Below are 24,392 nucleotides of genomic sequence, written 5' to 3'. Positions count from 1 at the left end.
CAAACTGTATTTAGAGCGATGGCAGGATGGTCATCACTGTATTGATTTCATTGCTGTCCTGATGATTATGCCTGATCATTGATGCAGCTGCTGAGCCTATGTTATTTTATGTTTTTTCTTTTTATGCTGCAAAATAAAATGAACAAATAAAGTTGGATTTGAACTTGAGCTTGGTACGTGTCTACAGTACAGTATGTGTGGGATATAAGGGAAATGAGACATAAGATAAGATAAGACATCTCACATGCTCGACACACCAACACAGTAGCTGACTTCCTTAAATCAGTTTAATTCCATATGAGGTTGTGTGTCATGGTGAGGCTTGTGCGACAGTGTGTTCACCTGTTGCAGTTATGCATGGTCAGACATGATGTTTGAGAGCTCTCGTGCCCCTTTTGTCCACTCAGGGACGTGCTGCTGACGTCACTCGTGCCCCTCTCGTCTGCGCAGCTGGCCGCTCACTGAACGACCACACAGCCCGACAAACTTCAGAGAAACTATCAGCAACGTCGTTTCAAAAAGTCCAGTTTTCCAAATGTTTCTCTCTTTTCTGCTAGAAGCAGGCGCCGGTGGTTTTGGTTGATAGAAACGGTCGCTGAGAAGCTTTCTGCCCTTTTTAAAAAAAACTTTCTTTGGGGTCAGTAACCTGTGAAGAGAGCAAAAAAAGGATTTACTGAAAGCTGGGATTTATCTGTGGTGTTGTCGCCTGACCTCGAGGCAGAAGTTTTATGCTTTTTGTATTTTTTTAAAGAATAAAAAGAAAAAAAACACAACATTTGTCACAAAAGGAGAAGGCCAGGGCTCCACCTGCTGCAAGAAACGACAGGTGAGTCACTTTCTGGAAGGCGAATTAAGTTTAGGGTGTTTAGCCCTGTTGTTTTACGCTAATTATTAGCTAGCTTAATTATGTTGTCATTAAATTAGTCTATTATAACACTGCAGTAGGCTGTATAGCTTTATAGGTTTCGTTTTTAGTTTTTCTTTTAGTAAATTAGAGCAGGCCTAGACCATTTATATAATTTCAACAGCAGCCTACAGTTTGAAACTTTTTTATTGCCCTTTGATCTGTTTAGCCTTATCTAAGCCAACATGTCTGCAGCCTGACGGGGCTTATAATTGGCCTGTTAACAGTGATATAAATATCACAGCAATTAATTTTATAGGTATTTTAAATATTGTAAACCGCAGCCTATAATGATACAATGTGGGATAAAACCTAGTTTTTATCTCAACCTAGTCTAAAATATCTTTACATATTTGTGCTCCCTGTGGTCCTATATGACTTCATGTCCTCTAGTTTGCAGGGTAATTATTACTGTAACTGGTTTAACCTTTGGTGATGGTTAATAAAGACAGAAGTCTTTTCTACAGAGTGGCACAAGAAGCTTGTTCACATGGAAAGTATACCAATATTAGAAAAAGCAGCTCAGTTAGTAAACAAAGTCATTTTTCAGTTTTTCGAAATAATTAGTTTAACAAAGAGAATCTTTTAAGTAGACCTGGATGAGTTGGCTCTTAACAGGGTGGGTCCTGAGTATAAATATGCCTGGGTGTGAGAGAGAATCACCTAAACACAAAGTGAAAACTGCTGTGAAACCAACGTGATGTAACCTACGGTACTTTACATTATAAAATTAAAAAATATTTTAAGTTTAACTTAAGTTTTTAAGTTAAACTGTAGTGAGCACATATAGTATTATGAATAGGGCCGACCTACCTTTTGGGGCCGATGCTCATACTAATATTAGGAGGGGGGAGAAATTTTGATTTGGATATATTGGCCAATACACACATTTTTTGCAATGATATCTGAATCAAACACTTAAGACAAAGACATGTTATGAAGGCAGGATAATAACAAACTTTATTGTCTAAAAGGACACAGCTGCACTGAAACAACATACTTCACTGGGAATTTAATAATTCAAAATTAACTCAAGCTTTTTTATCGTCGTTATAATGTCCTATAACAATAAGCTTCTATATCAGCGCATATCGGAAAACATACGATGATATGATATACCTGCGATAGACCATTATTAGCCGATAATATCGGCAAATTGATAATCTGTCGGGCTTTGATTATGGGATAGAATTTGTCTCACTTTAATATCACTTTTCAAACATGATCTCATACTTCTGTTTATCAAGCTATGTCTTAAGCAAATGTTTATGAAAAAAAATGCATTACCTACAATATGGTGTTTGTTTGTCACTTAAGAGCCTCAATATTATATTACCAGGCAAAGGTGACGACCAAGGGTTTGGACCACCTGCCCTGAGGAGTCAAGGAGAAGAGGAAGGAAGGAAGGAAGGAAGGAAGGAAGGAAGGAGGAAGATCATTGTCTATCGTTGCCCTCTGCCTTCTACTGTACAGATGTATGCTGAGAAAGTTGTGACAGAGGGGAAGATGGGTGAGTGCACATATTACATACACTGTTGTTCTTGCTCTCATTCTCCTCACCCATCCCTCTTCCTTTACACCCCCTTCACACACACATGCACAGATTAAAATGCTGTGCTGGTCATACTTCCGCTCACGCTGCCTGTTTTCTGTGTTTGGGACCAGACATCAGTCCACTTGACAGTTAAACATTAACTGGTTTGTTTAAAACTGGCAGGCTGTATCTCTTATGTTCTCTTATTATGAGGTTTGGCTCTCAGCTTGGAAAACATACACTTAGATTGTTTGTGATATTTTTTTCATCCAACAAGATTAAGTGCTTACTCAAATAGAAGTGTGATAGTGATGTTGATAACTGGGGCCAGAGATAACCACTGCCCTTTACACCAAATTACTCTTATTTCCAACACATAACATAACAATAACAGCACACTGTCCTGGTGGTCATAAACAAACAGCTCACTGTACCCTCATTACTGTCAACATGAAGCTCTCCTACCTTATTCCAGCACACACACTGAGTGAAGCCAGTATTCAAAGGGAGAGCAGAGAATCCACATCTGTCCTCCTGTGACTTGGTATCAGCTGTAAGGCGGTGCTGTTGTGTTGACTTTTTATGGCTCCTAATGAGTTAACTGCTGCACTCATATGATGTTGGTAAAGACAAGATTACTTGCTGTGTTTTACTGTTGCTAGGAAGTGTTTCTGTCCATATGAACTGTCCATATGCTGTGTTTTTTGTTTTTTTTTCTTTTTACAAAAATTTTAATCTTAATCTCTTTAGAGAGACAATACATTCACTCTCTATATGTTTGTACCTCATAACCCTGCTAGACATCATTATAAGTACTTACCTTACATTGCAGGGACAAAGTGAGTTCCAGTATAATGAAGCCAGTAGTCTCGCATTAAGTGAAGTCTTTAGTTGAAAACCAACATTGTCTCCACATCTTCTGCTGCTCTCATCGACGGGTCTTCTCCGTCATTGTGTCCTTGTTGTGCGGTAACTTATTTTCTGTGTCTGAATGTTGTCAGCTTGCGTTTGGTTTTGTTGTTTCTGCTGCCTGACTGAAGGGAGTCCACCCATGTGCAATCAATCAGGCAGTGTCTTTAGTGTGTGTAATTACACAGAAACACAGTCTAGTCAAGGAGTGGCACATGTGGTGGAGCTTTGTGCATGATTGAGCTTAAATTAGGTAGGACATCTATTTTCTGTTCCAGGCAGTGTTTACCTTAGACATGACATGCTTATACACCGTACATGTGTGGACAAGTTTAGAAACACAAATATGAACGTTCATACGCAAACACTCCGGTCACACAGGGCAGGGTGCCTTTCTAACTAGGCTAGTATTTACTACACAGTGTGATTGTGTTTATTTTTACTTTTCCGCCATGACAACCACTATAAGTATGAGTCATAGCTTCTGTTTTGTCTTCATCTATGTGTGTGTGAGGTCTCCCTGATTCTTTGCTTTGTTCAACTCTTACCACACCTACGATCACTTCAGGTTGTATCAGGAAAGGGATATCCTTCAGTACTGAAAACTCTTGAAACCTCTTTTCCTATTTAAATTGGAGTGAATGTATGTTGAGTTAAGCTCAGCCTTGTTTTTAATGGACCAGCTATATAACAATCTGATCTTCCTGTTTTGACAGTAGTTTGGGAATCTGTTTCCCCAAAGTCCAAATGTCACTGACTCTAGGAGGACGAAGGATAATACAGATGATGCTGACTCTGCAGTCATCCAGTAAACTAGTACATGGACCTTGAGTTGGGATTATTGTGTCAAACAGCTATTTTCAAGGTCAGGAATTACTTTTTGTAAGTTTGACTTTAACCTAAAACGATACTAGATGATAGAGGTGTCACTATTTTGAGTCTAAATGGAAACTATTTTCAGTTTTTTTAGGCTTTTGGAAATTTTTTTTACAAAAAATTTACAAATAACACTTTTTGGGGAGTTCTCTCTAGAAATTAATCAGTCTAGAAAAACTTCTTCACCTTAAACAAAGGAAAATTAGATGCCTAAAAAATACCTGAGGTTGTATAACTGTCATTTAGTAGAAAACCTGGCTGATGTGGACAATGTGGAGAACAATGAACAAAGCTTTGGCACTCTCAGAGAACAGATATTATCTTTTAAGGCTTCAGCACTAAGCTTTAATCAGCCACTGTGGAGAACAAAAATCAGAATCAGATTTGGCTTTATTGGTCAAGTACGTGTACACTTACGTGTACACGTACTTGACATTTTTTACATTACCCTGTCTGTACATTTTTCATGTTATTCTCTCAATGTTGGTTTGGGGAGGGCGTGGACAACCACATATCTCATCTGGTACACAGCTGCTGCTTTTTACCCAGCAGTGAGGCATTACAGTGGGAGGGCATAATGTGGGCAAATTTAAGGGTATTCCTCCCAACATCCAAGAGAATGAGTAATGACACTGTAAACCTTTTCCATCGTGCTGCCCCTGGCTGGTCGTGTGACACATGGATGAGGACAGAAATAACCCCAAATAAAATTTATCAGCATGTTTGTGTGGATGGGTCACACAGAGTATGTGATGATTCATTCTTACCTCTCGTGCCAGCCTTATATACCACAGTGGCACCAAACCATGGAAACAAACTATTCAGTCACGTACTGTGAAATTTTCATGTACAATAGCAGTGATGCATTGTACCAGTTTTATCAAACATTTTTTGTGGGGCTAACTAAAAAAAAGTAATGGAGAACTGAGTGGAGAACTCTGTTTAAATCTCTGAACATTACACAAGACAGTTCTGCTGTAATCATATTATTATGACATATGAACCATCTAGCAGCGTACTCGTGAGCACATATGGTAATACCACAGTGATTTCAGAAAAGCCTGCCTCATAACACACACAGTAGAAGGTGGTCTCAGGTAGAAGTGGACACAATAGAGTGCTTGTTCTGTCCTGCAGTGTGATGAAGAGTGCTGTTCTGCAGGGAAGAGAGCAGGAAAGTTGGGGTATTTCCTGGAAAACATAGTCACAAGCCTGGAATTTCCCTCTGATAATAAAGTACAGTATGTCTGGTGGCATTGATCAGATACTAATTTTTTTCACCAAATATACGACCCAAGAAACAACAACACTATTATTGTACTGACTGGGTGTTGGAGGGGAAGCCTGAGGAGGGGAGCGGGGAGAGACGACAGGTAAGGAAGGGGAGGAGGAACAGACATGAGGCACAAAGAGGGAAAGAGAGGAAGGAGAGAGATGGTTACAGAGAGCGGTGAGGAAAGGTAAGGGGGGAGGTGCCTTTGGAGTGGATCAAGCGGAGGTTGTAGTATTGAGGGAGGGAGCAGATGTGAGGAGATAGCCGAGAAGGAGGTTAAGGTCACTGGATCACCAGGTCTACACAGCTATCACCTTTCTTGATAGTAACACAGAAATTCGGCAACTGTGGGACCAAGTAGTGTAAGTACAACACTTGTCCTTGAGTTCAACACATCAAGACACAAGAGTTTATATGTAAGTGGAGGAAATTGACTTTAGGTAGGTAACTGTGTAGGGTCAATGTGGTTCTACATCCAGATGCAGCTTCCCAATGGGCTCTTCAATGTCCTGACAACAAATTATAAATACCTATTTTCAAAGTGATGTGGGTGCGATCCAGACTTATTGTCCAGCAGCACACCTTCCCATGAGTATTAACATTTGAAAGAATTTAAATTTTTAGCAATTTGGTGAACCTACAGCAACCTATCATAACTACAGACAATTATACACATGCATTTGTTATGATTGAATTTTGTAAGATCAAAAACTATGTATGACGTAAGATTGACAACCAGCACAACCAAACATCAAGGAAGTTTTAACAATAAAAGTCATAGCAAACAAGCTACTATGACTTAATAATCCAGCAGCAAGGAGGCCAGTTAGGCACCTGTTTGCAGCCTTTTATGTAGCATAGCTCTCACCAACAACTTAAAGCCAGTCCAAGATTTACTCTTGTCTGACCTCCAGCTTGGTCACTCCATCTCTTCTTAACTTCCTCTGTCAGTGTCCTTTGGTCTCCTTACCTCTGTCATGATGTCCAATGAGGCTGTTGATCCTGGCTCTGATGCCCACTCTGGTACTCATTCTGGGCTTCCCACCAACAATCCCCACTCGGGGTATTTGACGTAGTGCCACTAGCTTTGGGAGATCGTACCTACCCACTCATGTTACAAAGTGCAAGAACGGGGGTTTAAAAATAAAAAAACAAACAAACACAAAAATAGTCATTTTGTGGGAATGACAGAGGCACCATTCTCCTTTTTCAAGTCAATGTACCATTAAAAATGATAATATTGCTTGTGATTACTTTGTGAGAAAGCTGGAGATGTGAGAAAGTAGGGAACATGAGACAGTGACAGGAAGGAAACTAGGCATGTAGAATGTTTTCTCTGATTTGATAGGAAGCACTCATATGCTTACAGTATCTCCAGTGGTTTCCTGGCACATTGATGGACAAGTATTACGATCACAGTCCAGATTGTCTCATACAATGTCATGAACAGATAATCCACTTAATAACAGCTCACTGTTATTGTCTTCTGTTTAAAAACAAATAACAACCAACACAGGCTCTTAATGTACTTGAGTTACACTTTTTATTTGTATTTTCTCCAGTTATTACCTTTACTACTGATAAACAGACAAAATTACTTTCAAATATGATAGAAATGACAGGTATTTGAGTCTACTTTTAAAGTGATTCCTAGAAATCTCATGTCTACCAGGTTTATTTTGTCACTCCAGCAGGTCTTTTTACAGTAGACATATGACATGTCATAGCTGGAGACTCACAGGTGTAATTAATAACATAATGATGGCTGCTTTCGGTTTACCAAGTCGAGGACTAACTATTTTGTATCACGTTCATTGTCATGGCTTAAATGATGTGCGGCCATTTTTAATAATATGAGCAACATCTGCTTTTCCCACTAGGAAAAGTTAAACTTGTGTTGTGAAGAATGACTTGTCTTACACTGATACATGGAGAAAATATTATATATTTTAGTAGCTCTACAGATGTGTTGATAATATAATTAATGGTGGCTGGATTTCCTTTAGCTGCTTCAGTTTTAGGGTCATGTTATTGTGCATGCCGGTTCACTGTCTCACTGTCATGGCTTACTGCGACTTTTGATTTGAATATGACGAAGCAATGGGTGTGAAATATCATCAATATATTGCACTGTGAGCTTTTTTCATTCATTTATTGTTGTGGACGGTGACCACATTAAGTTTTTAATCATAAACAATTTAAAGCATCGGATAACATGGTGTGACGTTTCCTTTAGTTAAGATTGAATACTTTGCAGACTGATTTAATGTGTCTGTGTCGCGAGGTGTAACCCTACCGTCCTGCTTTTGTCTGCACTGTTGATCTAACTTTGATGATGACAATGATGATGACCGTGGGTGTTAAATGGTTGATGGTGGGAAGTGAAATGAGCTGGGCTCTGTTTTATGATTACGGAAATCCATGGCAGACGGCCAATCGACATAAAGAGAGGATTTTTGTATGTTCAGTAATATTTGCAGTTTTTGTGAACATCTTCTCCTCTCCTCCACATAAAGACAAAACAAAGAAAACAAAGAAAACAGAGACAGCAGAATTAAATACAAGCAGACTTTTTTTTTTTTTTGCCCGAGCAGGAACAGGACAGGTGGAAGTAATATTACAAATATAAATACGTCTCTGTAACAGTAAGTGTTCTGACAATGAATAAGCATGCACAGTATCAGGACCCTGGAACTGGCACAGCTTAATTAATTTAGTAATGTTAATAATTACACAACTGAAAATTGTGTATTAAGGGTCAAGCTGACAAAATCTGTTCAGAGCGTAGCTGGTATGTGCATGACATGGCATCACAACCAAGCTTAAGAGTTTGCTCTTGCTTTGTGGAGAAATGCTAGACTTTAGACTATTGATCTAATCAGTGTCATTTGTACTTTTCAGTCTTTGCCAGGAAATGTGCTGTATGTCCCTTCACATTGGGACAGTCAGCTGGAACCAGTCATTTTGCTCATGTTTGTTATAGGGTGGCTGACGAGTCCATAAAAGAGCCCAAATTAAACAATAGCAGTCTGAACATTTGCTATGTGTTATTTAGTCAAATATGCATATGTATATATATTAGTATATATAGTATATAAAGGTCGGCAATCTGGCCTGAAAATAATATCTCAAACTATTTAATCACAATCACAATTTGCCATCTAAATTGTGATCTATTTTTTCAGTTTTTAAATGCCCTGTAGACTATAGCTAGATTTGAAAAAGCCTATGAATTTCTTCATTTGCACCTCTTAAACACAATATTGCATAAAGAAAGTTCTTTTTGGGACAAGACCTGCTCATCCACCAAGCTGCTAGCTATACATTATATTATTTACAATATGTAACCGGAGGAGAAGCCACACAAAGTAATTTGTCCAAGTAGCACTGGCATTTAGTTGGCTACAGCACTCTATTGTCATGCTCACAAAGCACGAGCTGCTATTCAATAAGGTTATGTGAACTGTGGAAACTGAAGCAAGAGGAAACTAAATACCGCAATTTCTACAATTCATCTGAAAAGTAGATCATGGACATCATCAAGATGTCGGCTTGATGATTAATGCTTGATTGGATTGACATCTGGAGGACATCAGGTTGACACCTTGAGTTCTTTGTCATGTTCCTTGGGTCATTCCTGAGCAGTGGCAAGGTGAATTGTCCTGCTGGGGGGGTCACTGCTGTGAAGGGATGTACTTGAACTACAACGGTGTTTGGGTGGGTGGTGTGTGTCGTAGAAAACCCACATAAATACAGTACCAGGACCCAAGGTTTGCCAGCAGAACATTGCATTTAAACTTGATTATCAATGGTTTTTACTTCACATTTTAGTCTTTCTATAGTAATTTGATAGCTGATTGGTGTAGATTTTATAAAATGTATTTATCAGCAACAACACAGTAAACTTCAGCCACCTGTATCTGTGGCAGTGTTATGTAATGTTAAAGGCTGCTGCTGCCATGTGCTTTGCCATGTATACATACATGTGTGTGTCTCTGTGTATACTGTACTGCCAAATGAGTACTGTACACTCATGTATTTGTGTGTGTGTGTGTCTGCAGGGAGCAGGGGGATCTCTCTCACCTGTGTGTTGACCCCTTGCCGTGTGATAGGGGTGTGTGTTATGCTGATGACCTTGGGAGCCATTGGAGCAGCCGTCTGGGCCGTAGGTCAGGCCACATACTTTTGACACATAGACATGTAGACACATATTTTGGTAAAACATAAGATAACTGTAATCTGTTGTTGTTGATTTCAATGTGTTTATATACATTGCATTAACTTAACAAATGGCCTGATGTTTTTTTTATTACTGTTTTGTAGTTACGTATTGCACAATGGAAGAAGACACAGGACTATATGATGGTGAGTAAGTCAAGTCTCAAGTCTCTTCTGGTTGTAATGAGCGTTCTATCATCTGCTGCATCCCATCCGGGCTGCTTACAACACTGCATAGTTATATCTGAGGAATTCAAAGCATGTACTGTATTATCATCACTCCTTAACTATTTTGGTATATGATCACTTTAAACAGGCTATTGCAATGCAATATGAAAGAAACACAATGAGCGTTCCTTTAAAATTAATAACTGTATTTTGCTTTGCAATATAAATACACAGCTACAGTAGCTAAATGCAAAACACTATTGCTGCCAAATTATCTGAAATATACTGCAAGTCCATACACTGGTGATATTAAAACATGAACAGTTTTGTCACTGAGTGTGCAACTTAAGTGCAAGTCACAAACACGAGTCTTCATCTCTGGTGAACATCAGATATCACTGGGACCTCAGTGCATTCCTGTTGTCCACAGAAGAACTCCACTTTCTGATTATTATATCAGGAAGATACTACCTGAACTTGAATTACATACTTTGACTTTGTTTTTGTCCCTTTTTTTTTAACATTGTTATACTGTAATTACTTGAGTGACAAAAAATATTGCTGATGTTTGTCTTTTTCCATAGTATTTGTATTTTGGTGTTGCACGATTTAGCAGCTGCACAGCCAATAAGAACAGGCTCAACTCAAAGAGGAGAAAGCAACATTTGTGGTTTTCTAGGCCACATGAAGGTCAATAGGATCAGAATATTCACAGACAAGCAAACCAACAATCTCTGGGCTCATAAAAAGATTAACACATGATCATCACAATCACAGCAAGAAGAGAAACAATAAATATATGTCACAGGTAGGCAGAACTATTTTAAAAAGTAACCCCATATCCTTCCTTGCAGTCCAGGTGAATTCTCCTGACCAACGACTCAGAGTCTTTGACTCCACCCAGAGGAGGTGGCGACAGGTGTGTTCCTCCTCAGCCAATGAGCTCCTAGCTAGCATCAGCTGTGAAGAAGTGGGTTTCGTCAGGTGAGTTATTTCTACAGTTATATATCAATGTTTTCATGCAGCATACGATGATACAGAACTAAAGTGTGTGTGTGTGTTTGTTTTAGTGTGGTGAATTACTCGGTCACAGCGGTACCAGAGGCCAGTGGTGATGGAGGGGAGTTCTTCTGTGTCAGACCGGAAGAGCTCAGCTTCAGCAAGAAAATCAAAGACTCATTGTTTCCATGGTAACAAATACCTGTCTGTCTGTCTGTTTGATCATGCACCTGTCTCACTGCAGTCTAACCTTCTCCTACACTGTCCTCTCTGTTGCTCTTCCTGCCTTTTCTTTCACTCATCTACTCTGTTAACATAGAGGAAGCTGAACAGTCACTTGGATGTTTTCTCTGACGTGTTCTCTGTCGCGCGGGTACTAACTCTGTCTGTCTTTGTTGCAGTGACTGTGAGAGCAGGGAGGTTCTCACACTGTTGTGCCAAGGTAAGATGTGACTCATTCTGTCTGACACACTGGCACACTTTATACCCTGATACCTTACACCCACCTCTCATCCTTTTCACATGCTGGGCTCGTCATCCTCCTATATCGGTTGAGTCTGTTTACACTTGGCATTAACATGAGTCTTGGGTGATCCAATCACAAGTGGACAGCTCCAAGTATGTCAGTTCACACCCAGCATTACAATGCATCTCAGTATCCTTTTTGTGGGATTACTTCCTCTCTCACTCTCCTGCTGTATATGCAATTAAACACGTACATTGCTGGGACAAACAGACACGATGTTTGTCAAACAAAGAAAGAAACAGCTTAATGTACTGCAGTGTATGTCGAATTTTAGAGAAGGCACAAAGAGATTAAGAATTTGTCATAGACAGCATTTCACAAAGTTTATAAAGTTTCTCCTAACTCAACAACTCATAAAATTGGGGATTTTTTTTCACCAATTTCACATTTTTAGGGAGTCTGATTATATATGATATCAGTTATGATATGAAACAGACAGTGTGTTCACAAACATCTGCAGGTAAGAGAGCCCATATATTTGCATTACAAATGGAAACAGACTGTGTTTTGTGTGTAGACTACTCACAGAGGATGTCGAAAAGGTGGTCCTTCAGTGTGACACACTGATGCACACACTGCAAAAAGAATGTGGCGATTTGTGGCGCAGACCACCTCAAAATGTGGTCTGAACGATCTGATCTCAGTGTGTCTTGGGTGCATTGTAACTTGTACTTAGAGCTGTCCACTAGTGATCAGATCACCCAAGATGAATGTTAATGGCAGGTTTGTGCAGGACCCTTGTTATTCGTGCTTCTTACTCTATCTGACATTTTGTAGCTCTTTATAGTCTTTCATTGTTTCTTTCCTTTTTGCTTGAATTTACACTACATCACCCACCCATTCTCTCTCTTGTCTTGCCTTTGCTCTGTTTCTCCTGTATATGTTCTCCACAGTAAACAGTAAACATGTTTTCTCTCCTTGTGTGTCAACCTCTCTCTCCACGGCAGACTGTGGCAGGCGTAGTTTTGCAGCAGATCGTATAGTGGGTGGTGTGGACGCCAGGCAGGGCAGCTGGCCTTGGCAAGTCAGCTTGCAGTACGATGGAGTTCATCAGTGTGGAGGATCCATCATCTCAAACCGCTGGATTGTCTCCGCAGCTCACTGCTTCCCAGAGTGAGTAATCAAACCTCAATTTATACAGAAATCATATTTTAAGAAATCATGCCCAGAATTACTGGCATTTTTAGGTTCTTTTTATTTTGTCATTCTTGTGTGACTATTACAAACTCAAAACACGGCTACAATGATTAACTATTCGATTGAGACACAAGCAGAATCATATGACTGTGTATGTAGTCATATACAGTCAGCTCTACACACATCACATGTTTGTGTGATCACAGTCACGTATGAATCCAGGAAGTCTGATCATCAGATTGTTTTACTTGTTTTCCACCTAGGCGATATCGTTTCGTCAACCGCTGGCGTGTGCTGCTGGGCTCCATCTACAATAAACCAGTCAACGCCAACGTGGCGGAGGTGAAGACCATTGTTTACCACAGCAGCTACCTGCCCTTTGTAGATGCTAACATCGATGACAACAGCAGGGACATCGCTGTTCTGGCACTCGCCCAGCCCCTCACTTTCAATGGTAGGACACACAAGGTCATACACACATATTCATCAAACACACTCTTGTACACACATGTGAGTATTTGATTGCATGATGACAGTGATGATGGAGTTCGGCAAAGAAATGGAGAGAGTCAAAGAGACACAGAGAGTCAGTCATTATGATAATTTGCCTGCTTTGGGTAACAGTATCAGCACTGAAGGTGATGTAACCCCTCTTGTGCCTGATCCTCTCTTTCTGTCCTGCCATGCCATGACTCCTTTAGTAAAATAATCACACATTCATAATATGAAAGAGTCATCTGTCTTCTACTGTAAGACGATGAGGAGGAATACAAGTGTAACTTACACTGGCATTATATGTTTGAGAAGACAGAGGTTAGCCTTCTGTATTAAAATCTGTGCTATAAGAGAATACAAAATAATAAAGACGTGTAGAGACATAGATGTAGAGGAACAAAGCTCACATTGGAAAATGTGGTGAAATATTGTTCAATTATTAAACCATTGATGGTGATTAATATCAAGTTCTATAATAAAGTAGAAGAAACTTGTAGAAACTCTGAAAACAAAAGCTGTTTCAGTAGGTCATGTCTGACATCTAGTGTTTGGTATTCATAACTACAACTAGAGCTTTAAGTCTACTTAGTTTAAGATTAAGTGCCTCTCTGTACGGTGTTTTTTTATGTTCTGGATGTTAAATTACCTGTTATTCCCTCCTTTCATGTAGTATCCTGTATAATTTTTCATGCTCCATCCCTTAGAGTCGCTTGCTTGCTCGCTGTATCTTCGGAAGAGGAGTTAGACAACATGATCCCATGAGAATTGTTCTGTTTCACCCCGTCAACAGCTGACAATTAAACCAGAAATGTTACATATTGAGATTGAGAACAGGACAGGAGCAAACGTAAAAAATGAAACCACCTAAATCGACAGTTTCAGCTCATTAATACTGTATAGAGGTCTGTATTGCTCCAGGCATCAATATACAAAGAATAGATATATAAAGCTGGAACTCATTTATTTGTTCTCATTTTCTCATTAGTTTCACTGATTTCACTACTTGTTCTCTCTGAGTCCTCACACATGCTTCAGTGGTTTCTTATGATTAAACTTTGGATGATTGTGCGTGTTTGCTTTAAAGTGAAGTATTATTATGTACATGTTTTAACTTATAACTTGATGCATGTGCTTGTAGAGTACATCCAGCCTGTTTGCCTGCCAGCATATGGTCAAAGACTGATAGACGGCCAGATGGGAACAGTAACAGGCTGGGGAAATGTAGGATACTACGGTGAGTCGACTTTTCATTACAGGTGTTGTGTAATGTAATACACTGCAGAAAATTACATGTTGGATTCCTTGAGATCTGATTCAGAGTGTTTTCTTTTTTCTTTTTTTTTAAATGACAGATAACAATAGATACATCTTGATATATAACTGCTTCTTTCTTTGCAGGTCATCTTGCAGATGTTCTCCAGGAAGCAAATGTCCCCATCATTAGTGACGCTGTCTGTAACGCTCCTGATTACTATGACAATCAGATCACCACCAGTATGTTCTGTGCTGGCTTTGAGAAAGGAGGCACTGATGCCTGCCAGGTCAGTGTGTGCCTGTGTTGATGTGATCAAAGCTGGTGTGTTTAAGTGTGTGGCATTCTAATTATGGACCTCTGTTCTCTGATATGTCCTTGTGTGTGTGTGTGTGTCGACTTTGTTTAATGTGATGCTTGTTTTTCTGCCTATAATCTGAGTGCCTCTGTGTGCCTGGTGCATATAGCTGCTTGTTTGATGTTTTTGCATTCCTGTTTACTTGAATTTCTGTTTATGCTTTACTAAAATGGATGGTTGTTATGTGTGTATGAACTGCTTTAATCGTCTGTGGTTTCAGGGAGACAGCGGTGGTCCTTTTGTGGCAGACGACTGCCTGTCTAAGACCAGTCGATATCGTCTGCTGGGGGTGGTGAGCTGGGGAACAGGCTGTGCCATGGCAAAGAAGCCTGGCGTCTACACCAGAGTCTCCAGATTTCTACCCTGGATATCGACGGCCATGAGGGTGAGAGACTGGATACTTTTTATTTGTATTTCTCAGAAGTTGTTGTGTTGTCTTTGTGCCATAATGCGAACCAAGAAAATAAAAGTATCAGTGCCTCTGTCATCAAATGTGAGTGCCAGTAAATACAAAAACAGAACAGCAACTCATCTATAAACCACTCACCGCCTTTATATGGACACTGGCCACATGCCCACATACAACGTAAGCAGTCTGTATTCATGTTTAGGCTTTGAGGAATTTCCAAAGCAGTGACTTTATAGTCAACAATTTCTGCTCTCATCTGTCTTCTCCAGAACTATCACAACTCACCAGGGGTTCATAAAATGGCCCGGACATGAGATTCCTGCTCCTATGTTTCTTCTTTTTCTACTCTTGGATGAAAATATTAAAGGACCTCGTAGACGTCAGCGAGGACTGTTCAACACGGGGATGAAAGGCTGTGATGTTCACCTCATCTCAACGTTCCAGATTCAACTTCTTACCTAAAACTTTTTTAGTGAGGATATAACCACTTCCTGAACCTTCCCACATTGTTTAATATCTTTCAACACCATATTTGCTAATAGATACCCAGTATCTGTGCAGAGATTCACAGGCAGGGCTCTTTAAGAGATGTGCAGTTTTAAACTTAGCCGTTAAGAGGTACTGAACTCGACTAGCTTTGTTATTATGAAGTTAGATATTGATAAAAGGGAAAAAGTGAAATAATGCACAAATCACTGTACTGGATTTAAGAAGCTAGTTTTGTAAATTATAATGAGATTATTTTTCTGAGATGAATTTTTCTTCTTCTCTTGTATTTTTTAGCTGCATGCTGCTACTACTACTACTGCAATGTCACCAGAAATCAAGTTAGAGATAACCAATGTAACTTATGAGCTTATCAGCAATACATTTAATTAAACATAAAGGCTCAGGTTCATCTTCAGCGTGGATGAACCATGCTGGACTTCCTCCAGCCAGTATGCACAGCGGGCCACAATGTGCGCAGACTGAATCCTTTATTTGTAATAAAGATCACTAAAGATGTTGTACATACTCAACTTCATTAAATATCATTAATTTGTCAATAATGCTAATTAATAACTTAAATATTCTCACGCAGTAAACATATAATTTTATCATTAAACTCAACTTGTGTGATACATGTCATGTGTGTTATATGCATTAGCCTGACTTTTGTATGAAAAATAATCATTCGTACAAGTTTTGTCTTTATTCTCACATGAACTGATGAAGAAAATGCTTTTATTGAACAGTATTTTGTTGTTGTCTTGTAAATATTAGTCACTGTCTTGTTTATGTAGATGTTTATTTGAGACGTTACAGATGTCGTCATGATCCACTGATCTTAATGCCAAGAGTGCAATAACAACCTAAGTCATCTAGTCAGAAAATATATCTATTATTGTTGCACATACTGATTTCCAGATTCTACATATAATGACGTCTCATCACATTAAATGACGTGAGTGTGTAGTATTATATATTCATATGCCTGTTATGCTCCTACAGTCATTTTAACATAAACAGCAAACATTTTTCAGCACAAGTTTTGAATGTTGATTACAGTGGCATCAGGAAACAGAGGATGTTATACCAGTGTATATTGCTTTTACAAGAAAATGTACTTGCATATAAACAAGAGTGTTTTTTCCCCCATCATATTAAGTAAATATTAAAAAATAAATATTTCTTTAAGGACAGATGGAGAGCATCCTAGATTAAAGCTTTCAAGATTGTTCTGGACTGTAGAAGAACATGTTTATGTTCTTCAGTCAAATGGCCAACATGACAAACAATAAGCAAATGCAGTATATACATATACAATATGACCATCAAGACACATTATTAAAATATAATGTAGAATCACTGTAGATATCACTGAATCTGTATCGCGCACATGGCCTAAATGAAGGATGAACGCAACTAACTGTAATGTGCATTCATAAAGGCCCATATTACTCGGCATCATTTCCTTTCTAAAATAAAATTAATGTATGTACATTTATAGCAGTTATGATGTGAAAAAGAGAAATAAATATTGTAAAAACAATTTGCCCAGTCATTGTGTAACTATCACATTTATTTTTGACTGCAATCAAGAATAATTATACCGTAGTATACAGCATATAGGCACAGCAGAAAGAAAGACTTTTCCCAACAATCCCTGTAGTTTATCAAAAATATGAAAGTCAAAATAAAGTGCCTACATTGGTATTCAGTAAGAGAAATGTACAAAACTAAATATAAAAACAAAAAGACACAATACTATATTTTAACAATAAATACAAAGATAAGAAAAAATAAAAATGTTGAACACTTATGGAAGAAGATTGTTTTAACACTATTGTACCTGTTGTATGATTCTAGTACCTTGAGAGGAACGTGCCACATGACATTCAGCAGACTGAATGACTCATGAAGACGCTCAAAGACTAAAAGGTTTCCATCACCTGGATTTCGCCACTGTAGCGTAGATCACAGACTCGTCGTTCTCTCTGGTTTTAGACCTAAGGGGTAAATTATAGTATTTGTTCAATTTAATCAAACTGCAGTCTAAGCATTGTCAGCATCCTCTTGGGTTCCTGCATCAGGTTTACCTCCTGTGACCTCCCTGCTGGTGTCATGGTGACAGTGGCATTGATGCTTTACTCCAAATACAGAAGCTTCAGCCAATGAATCTTTTTTTGTTAAAAACTCTTTTAAAACAACATTATTTAGCTTTTTTACCTTAAAATAACAGCTTTAAAATATTTTTGGATGGTACAGTGTCTTGTTATAAGGTGAATGGTGTCTCTGTCACAGCCACTCTGCCCCCCATCACTTGTTCCTTCACTATGTAACTTCAGTGAGAAGGTAAGATCACAGCGTTACATACATGTTTACTGTAGGAAACAAGTTTTCCAGACATTTGTGATATTTTAAACTTGATCAGATACTTATGTTGTTGGAAGATATACATTTACAGACAATAAGTGAAAAATGTACTAATTAATGAATTTTGCTTGAATTTTATTTTTTATTTTTGGAAAAATTCAGAGCAATTTGTATGTTTTTTCACGCTGAAGGTGACACAAATTCAGTCTGATTCAAAGATGATGTTATTGCATAGTCAAAGCAAAGATGTGGGCTCTGGGCAAAAACAAAACTTATGAAAGAAAGAAAGAAAGAAATTGCATTTGTTAGGACAGATCAGAGATTTCTCAAGATCTAGGTCACAGGTAATCAGAAACTATTGGGTGCACCCGTGGTGCTCTACCTCAGCGGGCTGCAATCAGTCAGCTGGGAGACTATATACTGGGGTTGCAGTTCCCCCTGTTCAGGTGGTTGTGTGTTTCAGGGAGTCAACACCTTCAGTTGGCTCTCTGCATTTTCTGTTTGGGGTGAAAATCTGGGTCGAGTGTTTGAGAATTATTTCTTTTGGCCAGCTTCTATACATTTTGGTTTCCCCCCCTGATCAGACTCCCACTTCACCATTGGGTTTTGGGTCTGATGTTTTTTTGTTCGTCTATCATTTTGATAGAATTAGTGGGTGGCTGTGGGTTTTATTCCCACTGCCACCTGTTACACACCAAGGGACCAGTTTGTTTTGACCCTTTTGTGTTTTGTGCAGTGCCTTGTTAGTTTCCCAACCTGAGCCCCCTGTCATTCAGGTTCTGTTTCCTGGGGAAACGTAACACATTAATCAATGCATAAATAAAAAGTGAAATATGAAAGTCTTCACACACCTTCAGAGTTGTTAGAGGCCAGTCAAAAACATCTGTTGTGGTTTAGGTCATGGTATAAGGAATTTGCAAACATGACCTCACTAACTGTAAAATCCTGTCTGTACAGCTGTCGTTATCATCAATGGGAGTTTTCATGTAACTTGGTGAAGGTCAATGATCCTGAAGTGTTTTTTTTTGTACATCATACTCTTACATTATTTTGTAACTTGAATATTTACAGTAACAAAGACTATAGTTGTGAAGTAACGTGCAGTGACACTATGGTGCTGTGATCAGGTCAACGTTTGGACAGTGAACCTACCGGGAGTCCTGTAGTGCTCTGTTGTTGTCTCTGTGATGTGGAGGACGGGGGTTTCTGGGTTTGATGGTCACTGTTGAGTAGGTAACCTCATCTTCATAAGACATTGGAGCCTGAGGAGAGAAAGGAGGAGTCTGTTTGTTCAAAATCTGCAGATATTTGATTGCTATGAGTGGAGATGATAAATATTCATGTGTGTGCACCATATTTACATTGTGGGGAGTGATGTCAGTAGCAGGTGGAGGAGATATTTGGAATGTGTGGATGTTGATGTAAGTACTGTTGGATAGATCTTCAGTGGCTGAAGAGCTCGAGCCTATCTCACTCAGCCTGGATTCAGACACAGTCTGCTGGAGGTGACACAACAAAAGTCAGATTAGGTTTTGTGCTTCACAGTTTATTTATTTGTTTTTTTGTTTTGTTTTTTTACTGTATGTGTCCATTGGGATCTTCATGTTAGAAAGAACAAGTCCTCACATGAGAAGACCACAGGAAAACCAATATGAGTTATTCATTTACTTAATAAATTATTGTCGGGACTTGTTTATAGAAACTTTATAAACTCATTCCCCCCAATCTTTATCACGGAAACAGAGTTTAATCAGATTCATGAGTTATTAATAACTGACAAAAGAAGTACTTACTTTCTTCTCTGCATTGGTTCTCTGTTTTCTCCTGCCATGACAGCAGAAACCAAAATAAATCATCAGAAAATCTTACACAAACATTATTGCTTAATCTTTGAAATCACATTTTAGAGAAGTTATTCTGTAATAATGGGAAACACAGCAGCTTGACACTTCTGTAAACTGCTGCTCAGTACACTCAGATTTTCTCTTATATTCATTTGTTTCACCATGTTAGAGTTGAGCTGTAGAAAATATTAAGAGTAAGAGAAAAAAGAGCTTTTAAGCCAACATAACTCAATTAAAATATTGCAGAATATGTAGAATTCTGTAGTCTTTTGAACAGATGCTAATGATGCTAACGTGAAAAACAAAAAAAAACACGACAACTTTTAAGAGTGATCAACATATTCAATATATGAAATGGCCGCAGAATGGAAATTAAGATGACGCACACATACACACCATGACAACACAACAAAGAAGGTCACACAACATGTGAAAAAACACACGCAAATGCAATTTAAAAATGCACATGCTGAGTCATTCAGTCACATGCACTCTCTCCATCATTCATTGACTCACCAGAGCAAAAGAAGAGCTAACACAAGTGTCACAAAAAGAGCGACTCCAATTCCAGCTGTGATTGGGAGGGACTGGCTGCCTGAGGACAAACACACTGTATGTTTAGACTGGGAAAATAAGCACTTTAAATACAAAATGAAGATGATAGATTAAATGTTCTAGATGAACAAAGTAGATGAAGATGACTGATTAACCCTACTCTTGTTGAATATTATGATTAATGTAGGAATATTTGTCCATGATTTTAAATGATTGTTTTTGACAGTAAAGTGTCACAAACCATGCTGTTCCTCCTTCATGGCTAGCAGCACCTCAGTTGAGTTGTTTTCTCCCAGTCGGTTTCTGGCCTGGCAGTAGTAGAGTCCAGTGTGGGACGCCTCCACAGAGGGGATAGACAGCACCTGTCCTGAGCCCACCTCAAGCATGGATCTGGAAGAAGCTGTTCTCCTGTACCAGATGTAGTTGTCTGCTGCAGGGTTAGCATCACTACTGCAGGTCAGATTCACACTGCTGCCTGCAACAACATCCGGTGGACTCATTGAGACAGAGATGTTCACTGGCTGGTCTGGAAAAAAAGGGAAAAAAAGAAAATGCACATGTTAACAGTTTTATTCCAAAATGAAAGAGGGTCCCTCATGGACTTTGGACTTTTCCTTGAAAAAAGAGGAAAAATCAGTTTTGTTATACACTAATTTGCCTTCTGGCTTTTGTCTTATTTTTGCTTTTATCTAATCTAATCCTAATCTAAATTGTTACTTGACCAACTTTTTGACCCCTCTTGAACGTAGCATGAAAACCTGCTAACTCCTGTCTGAACAGTGTGCTTGTGTCCTGTAACAATTCAAAACACAGACGCAGACTTGTCAGTGTGACATGTCAACATACTTACACTGGACATCAAGGTGAACCTCAGCAGACTTAATGAAGTCGTCGCCCCTCCTGCTGATATTGTTCCAGGCCTGACAGTAGTACAGTCCACTGTGGCTGGGCTGGACGTCAGAGATGGTGTGACTCTGTCCTGACCTGATGAAGTGTCCGTCTTTATACAGACTGTATCCACTTTGCGTCACAGGTGGGCTGGCATAACTGCTGCAGGAGAGAGTCATCGAACTTCCTGTGACGATGTCTCCTGATGGACTTATTGACAGTGTGACTTTCTCTGGAGCGTCTGATCGAGAGACGATTTAGATGTTTAGCCTCACAGAGTTCAATCATCGATCATTTGAGCAGATAGGAGCTTCTTTGCCCGCCTTAGAGCCCACAACAGCTAATAAGTTATTGTGTCAACAAGTGACCCACTCTCTTCTTTCTCCTCTCTCCTGAGCCACTGCCTTCAGATGACTGAAGCATCATGGAGTCAAGGACATTTCAAATCCAGTAATATATAGTTTATATCTGTTTTTAAAGCCCTAAACTTGGAAATAATTCAAGTGTACGTAGTTGTATGCGTTTTGCTCTTTGAATAGGTTTTCTTGTTGAATAGCAGGTTTTTGCCCCGTAACTCTCAAGCAGAAATATTTTGAGGTCACAAAAAGCACCTTTTTTTAAGTGCAAAGTGTTTATTTTCAGTGATATTGTTATCTAATTTAAACTTATATAGATTTATACAGGAAGCACGTAAAGATGTTCTGACAGCTTGGGGGAAAAAATCAGCTTATAACTTTTAAAAACAGCCAAAAACCATGCCTGTACTCAAAGTGGTTGGACAACAGCTTTTAATTTACTTTGGGCTAAACTGGGATAAGAACAGGTTAAAGGCTTTGAGATAGTTGAGACAGGAAAATTGCATAATAAGTTGAGCTTTATAAAGTTTTGTAAGTGTTATTCATGTACTTACATTGAACATTCAGAGCCACAGAGGCAGATCTGACACTCTCTTGCCCCAGAACGGCACAGTGGTACCGCCCAGCATCCTCTCTCCTGGCCTTGAAGACTGGATTTAGTACAGGTAAACCATCTTTCAACCAGACTATGTTTACAGGCGTATCACAACCTGACTCACAGGTCAGACTGACATCATCCCCCTCTGTCACAGTGCCTGGCTGCACATAAGCGGTCAACTCTGAATCAGAAACAGACGCAGAAAATAAGGACATACATTTCACTAAAATGTCATTCATTATTATTCATAATTGAGTGATTACATTTTGTTTTTGTTCTTACTTTTTACAGACAAGTGAGAAGATGTTCTACTCATCCATCTGTTGAACGTTGTCCTAAATCCAAAGTAGTACTGTCCTTCATCAGAGTGTTGTACATCGTTGATCTCCAGACTGCAGTCGCTCCAGTAGTTGCCCGCATATTTAAAGTGGTCTGGGGATGAAGGTTGGTTTGACACGGGATACAACGTCCCCCTGCCAGACACATACCGGGCTTTATACCAGCCAACTGAAGTGACAAGATGGCCGCCGGGATAATCATACTCGCACTTTAAAACCACTGATGTCCCTTTTAAAGCACACTGACTTTTGAAGGTCACCTTCCAGTCTCCACTCCAGACCCCTTTGGGCAAAAATAAAAAAAGATGCAGTGATTAAAATGTTGTTGTACTTGTTTTCCCCTCAGAAACATCCAACATATAGATAAATTAAACTCACCCTCTGAGATCCACATTAAGATCTTTCCATTTCTACATTCTTTTGTGTTTTGCCTTAGAAAATTGCCATTTTTTACAGTATCACCAAATTTTACATAATAATTATAATAATAATTTGATAAGACTAACCATATTTGCCAAACATTAATTCAAAGAACGTGTTGCCTTACCTGGCATTATGACCAGGATGATCAGCATCAAACTTTCCATGTTTACAATCAACCTGCGACATCATGACACAGAATACAGATTAAAATACAGGCTTTGCGCATTAAAGCCCCGAGAAAACTGAGTATCAAAGCAAGTTGTACTCACCAACTCAAGCAAGCTGACTTATTGCTTCAAAAATCCCTGGAGATGATTTTGTGCAGTGAAAAGCAGAAGTGAGAGGATGTCGCCTCCCTGCTTCCTCTCATCACGTCGTCACACATTCAGAGTGCTGGTTAAGTAAAGTGAGGAAGCATCTCATAATGTGATCTGAGTCTGAACTCGCACACACAGATAGACACACAGACAGGAAGAGTTTCTGGGGTGTGGGGAGACAAGATTAGTACAGTATATCCATGGATCATACAGTACACCACAACAATCAACACAGTACAGTGTCTGTTCAGTATCCTGCAGTGTTTTCATCATGCAAAGGAGCACTTACTCAAGCTGTAGGTGTAACTTCACTGCAGAGTTTCCTGACAGTTTACTCTCAGTTTCTCCCGCCATGTGTTTCAAAATGTCATGTTGAAATGTTACAATATGATGGACCTCAAACATTTTGTACCAGCGTGTGTCACTGCCAGACAAATAGAGCGATGGTGCAATGAAACACGCAGTACAATGGATAAATGATTTCAACCTGTGTCATCTGAGGTGTGGTTGGTACCAAAAACTTCCACAGGAAACCTGACCGACTGAATATCCATAGGTGAGAGAGAGCGTGTGAAATTGATTAATGAATTAACTTAATAAATGACATATGATTTATATTTCTCATATCTTGCAACAGAGATTTATAAACTCAAGATGGCCCCTGTGGTGATTTAGGAACATTATTTTGTGTGAGATTGTCCTTATATAAAAACCACATTGAATCTGAACAAGAGGTCACAGCAGTACAAAAAATAGAAGAAGCCAACATGTAAAAAAAAAAGTGTTCTTACTTTGTCATTTGCTTAAATAACTTTATTAAATTTACTCAAGTACTGTACACAAGTACAATTTTGAGATACTTCAAGACACTTTAATTCAGGGCAAATTTAGTACTCTTTTCTTCAATATATTTACTTGACTTTAAGGTTACTAGTTACTTTTCAGATTTAGTTAAAAGCAAAATATAAATAACAAATAAATTATGATGTGACATTAAAGATAAAGATAAAACTTGATTGCTGAGGTGAAAATCACAAGCTACCCAGCAGATCAACTGTTCACAGCTTCAACATTAAAGTGATGACCACACTCCCGCAGCAATTATTATAATCCAATAATAAAATATACATTATTCTGAAATATGTCATTTTGCATTTTT

At 38.9% G+C, this 24,392-nt stretch overlaps 2 protein-coding genes across 3 annotated transcripts; one reads left to right on the top strand and one right to left on the bottom strand.

The window, feature by feature from the left end:
• The first annotated feature begins 507 nt into the window (after positions 1-507).
• hpn (hepsin) lies at positions 508-16,071 on the top strand. The gene is made up of 13 exons (XM_084358321.1): positions 508-826; positions 2,244-2,414; positions 9,558-9,665; positions 9,820-9,861; positions 10,737-10,866; positions 10,953-11,072; positions 11,283-11,323; positions 12,355-12,520; positions 12,808-12,998; positions 14,178-14,273; positions 14,438-14,580; positions 14,870-15,034; positions 15,328-16,071. The coding sequence occupies exons 2-13, from the start codon at positions 2,378-2,380 to the stop codon at positions 15,370-15,372; spliced, it is 1,284 nt and encodes a 427-aa protein (XP_084214447.1). The 5' UTR covers positions 508-826; positions 2,244-2,377; the 3' UTR covers positions 15,373-16,071.
• A 167-nt stretch (positions 16,072-16,238) lies between these two features.
• LOC311260478 (B-cell receptor CD22-like) lies at positions 16,239-23,068 on the bottom strand (the record flags this gene model as incomplete). Of its 2 annotated transcripts, none has more annotated exons than XM_084358319.1 (10): positions 16,239-17,547; positions 19,067-19,176; positions 19,276-19,413; positions 19,708-19,738; positions 20,275-20,353; positions 20,555-20,839; positions 21,164-21,442; positions 22,112-22,336; positions 22,438-22,776; positions 23,041-23,068. In XM_084358319.1, the coding sequence occupies 10 exons, from the start codon at positions 23,066-23,068 to the stop codon at positions 17,487-17,489; spliced, it is 1,575 nt and encodes a 524-aa protein (XP_084214445.1). In that variant the 3' UTR covers positions 16,239-17,486. The 2 variants fall into 2 exon arrangements, with proteins under 2 accessions (XP_084214445.1, XP_084214446.1); XM_084358320.1 differs by having other exon boundaries at positions 19,276-19,410.
• Between the last annotated feature and the right edge of the window lie 1,324 nt (positions 23,069-24,392).

Source organism: Pagrus pagrus (assembly GCF_965226575.1).
Source record: "Pagrus pagrus genome assembly, chromosome: 7".
Taxonomy (NCBI): domain Eukaryota; kingdom Metazoa; phylum Chordata; class Actinopteri; order Spariformes; family Sparidae; genus Pagrus; species Pagrus pagrus.
This window is presented reverse-complemented; position numbering and strand designations above follow the sequence as displayed.

Coding starts and splice junctions, on each gene's coding strand:
- hpn (XM_084358321.1), top strand. CDS start 2,378: ATGTATGCTGAGAAAGTTGTGACAGAGGGGAAGATGG. Junction 11,324..12,354: donor TCTCACACTGTTGTGCCAAG/GTAAGATGTGAC, acceptor TCTCCACGGCAG/ACTGTGGCAGGCGTAGTTTT. Junction 15,035..15,327: donor GGATATCGACGGCCATGAGG/GTGAGAGACTGG, acceptor TGTCTTCTCCAG/AACTATCACAACTCACCAGG.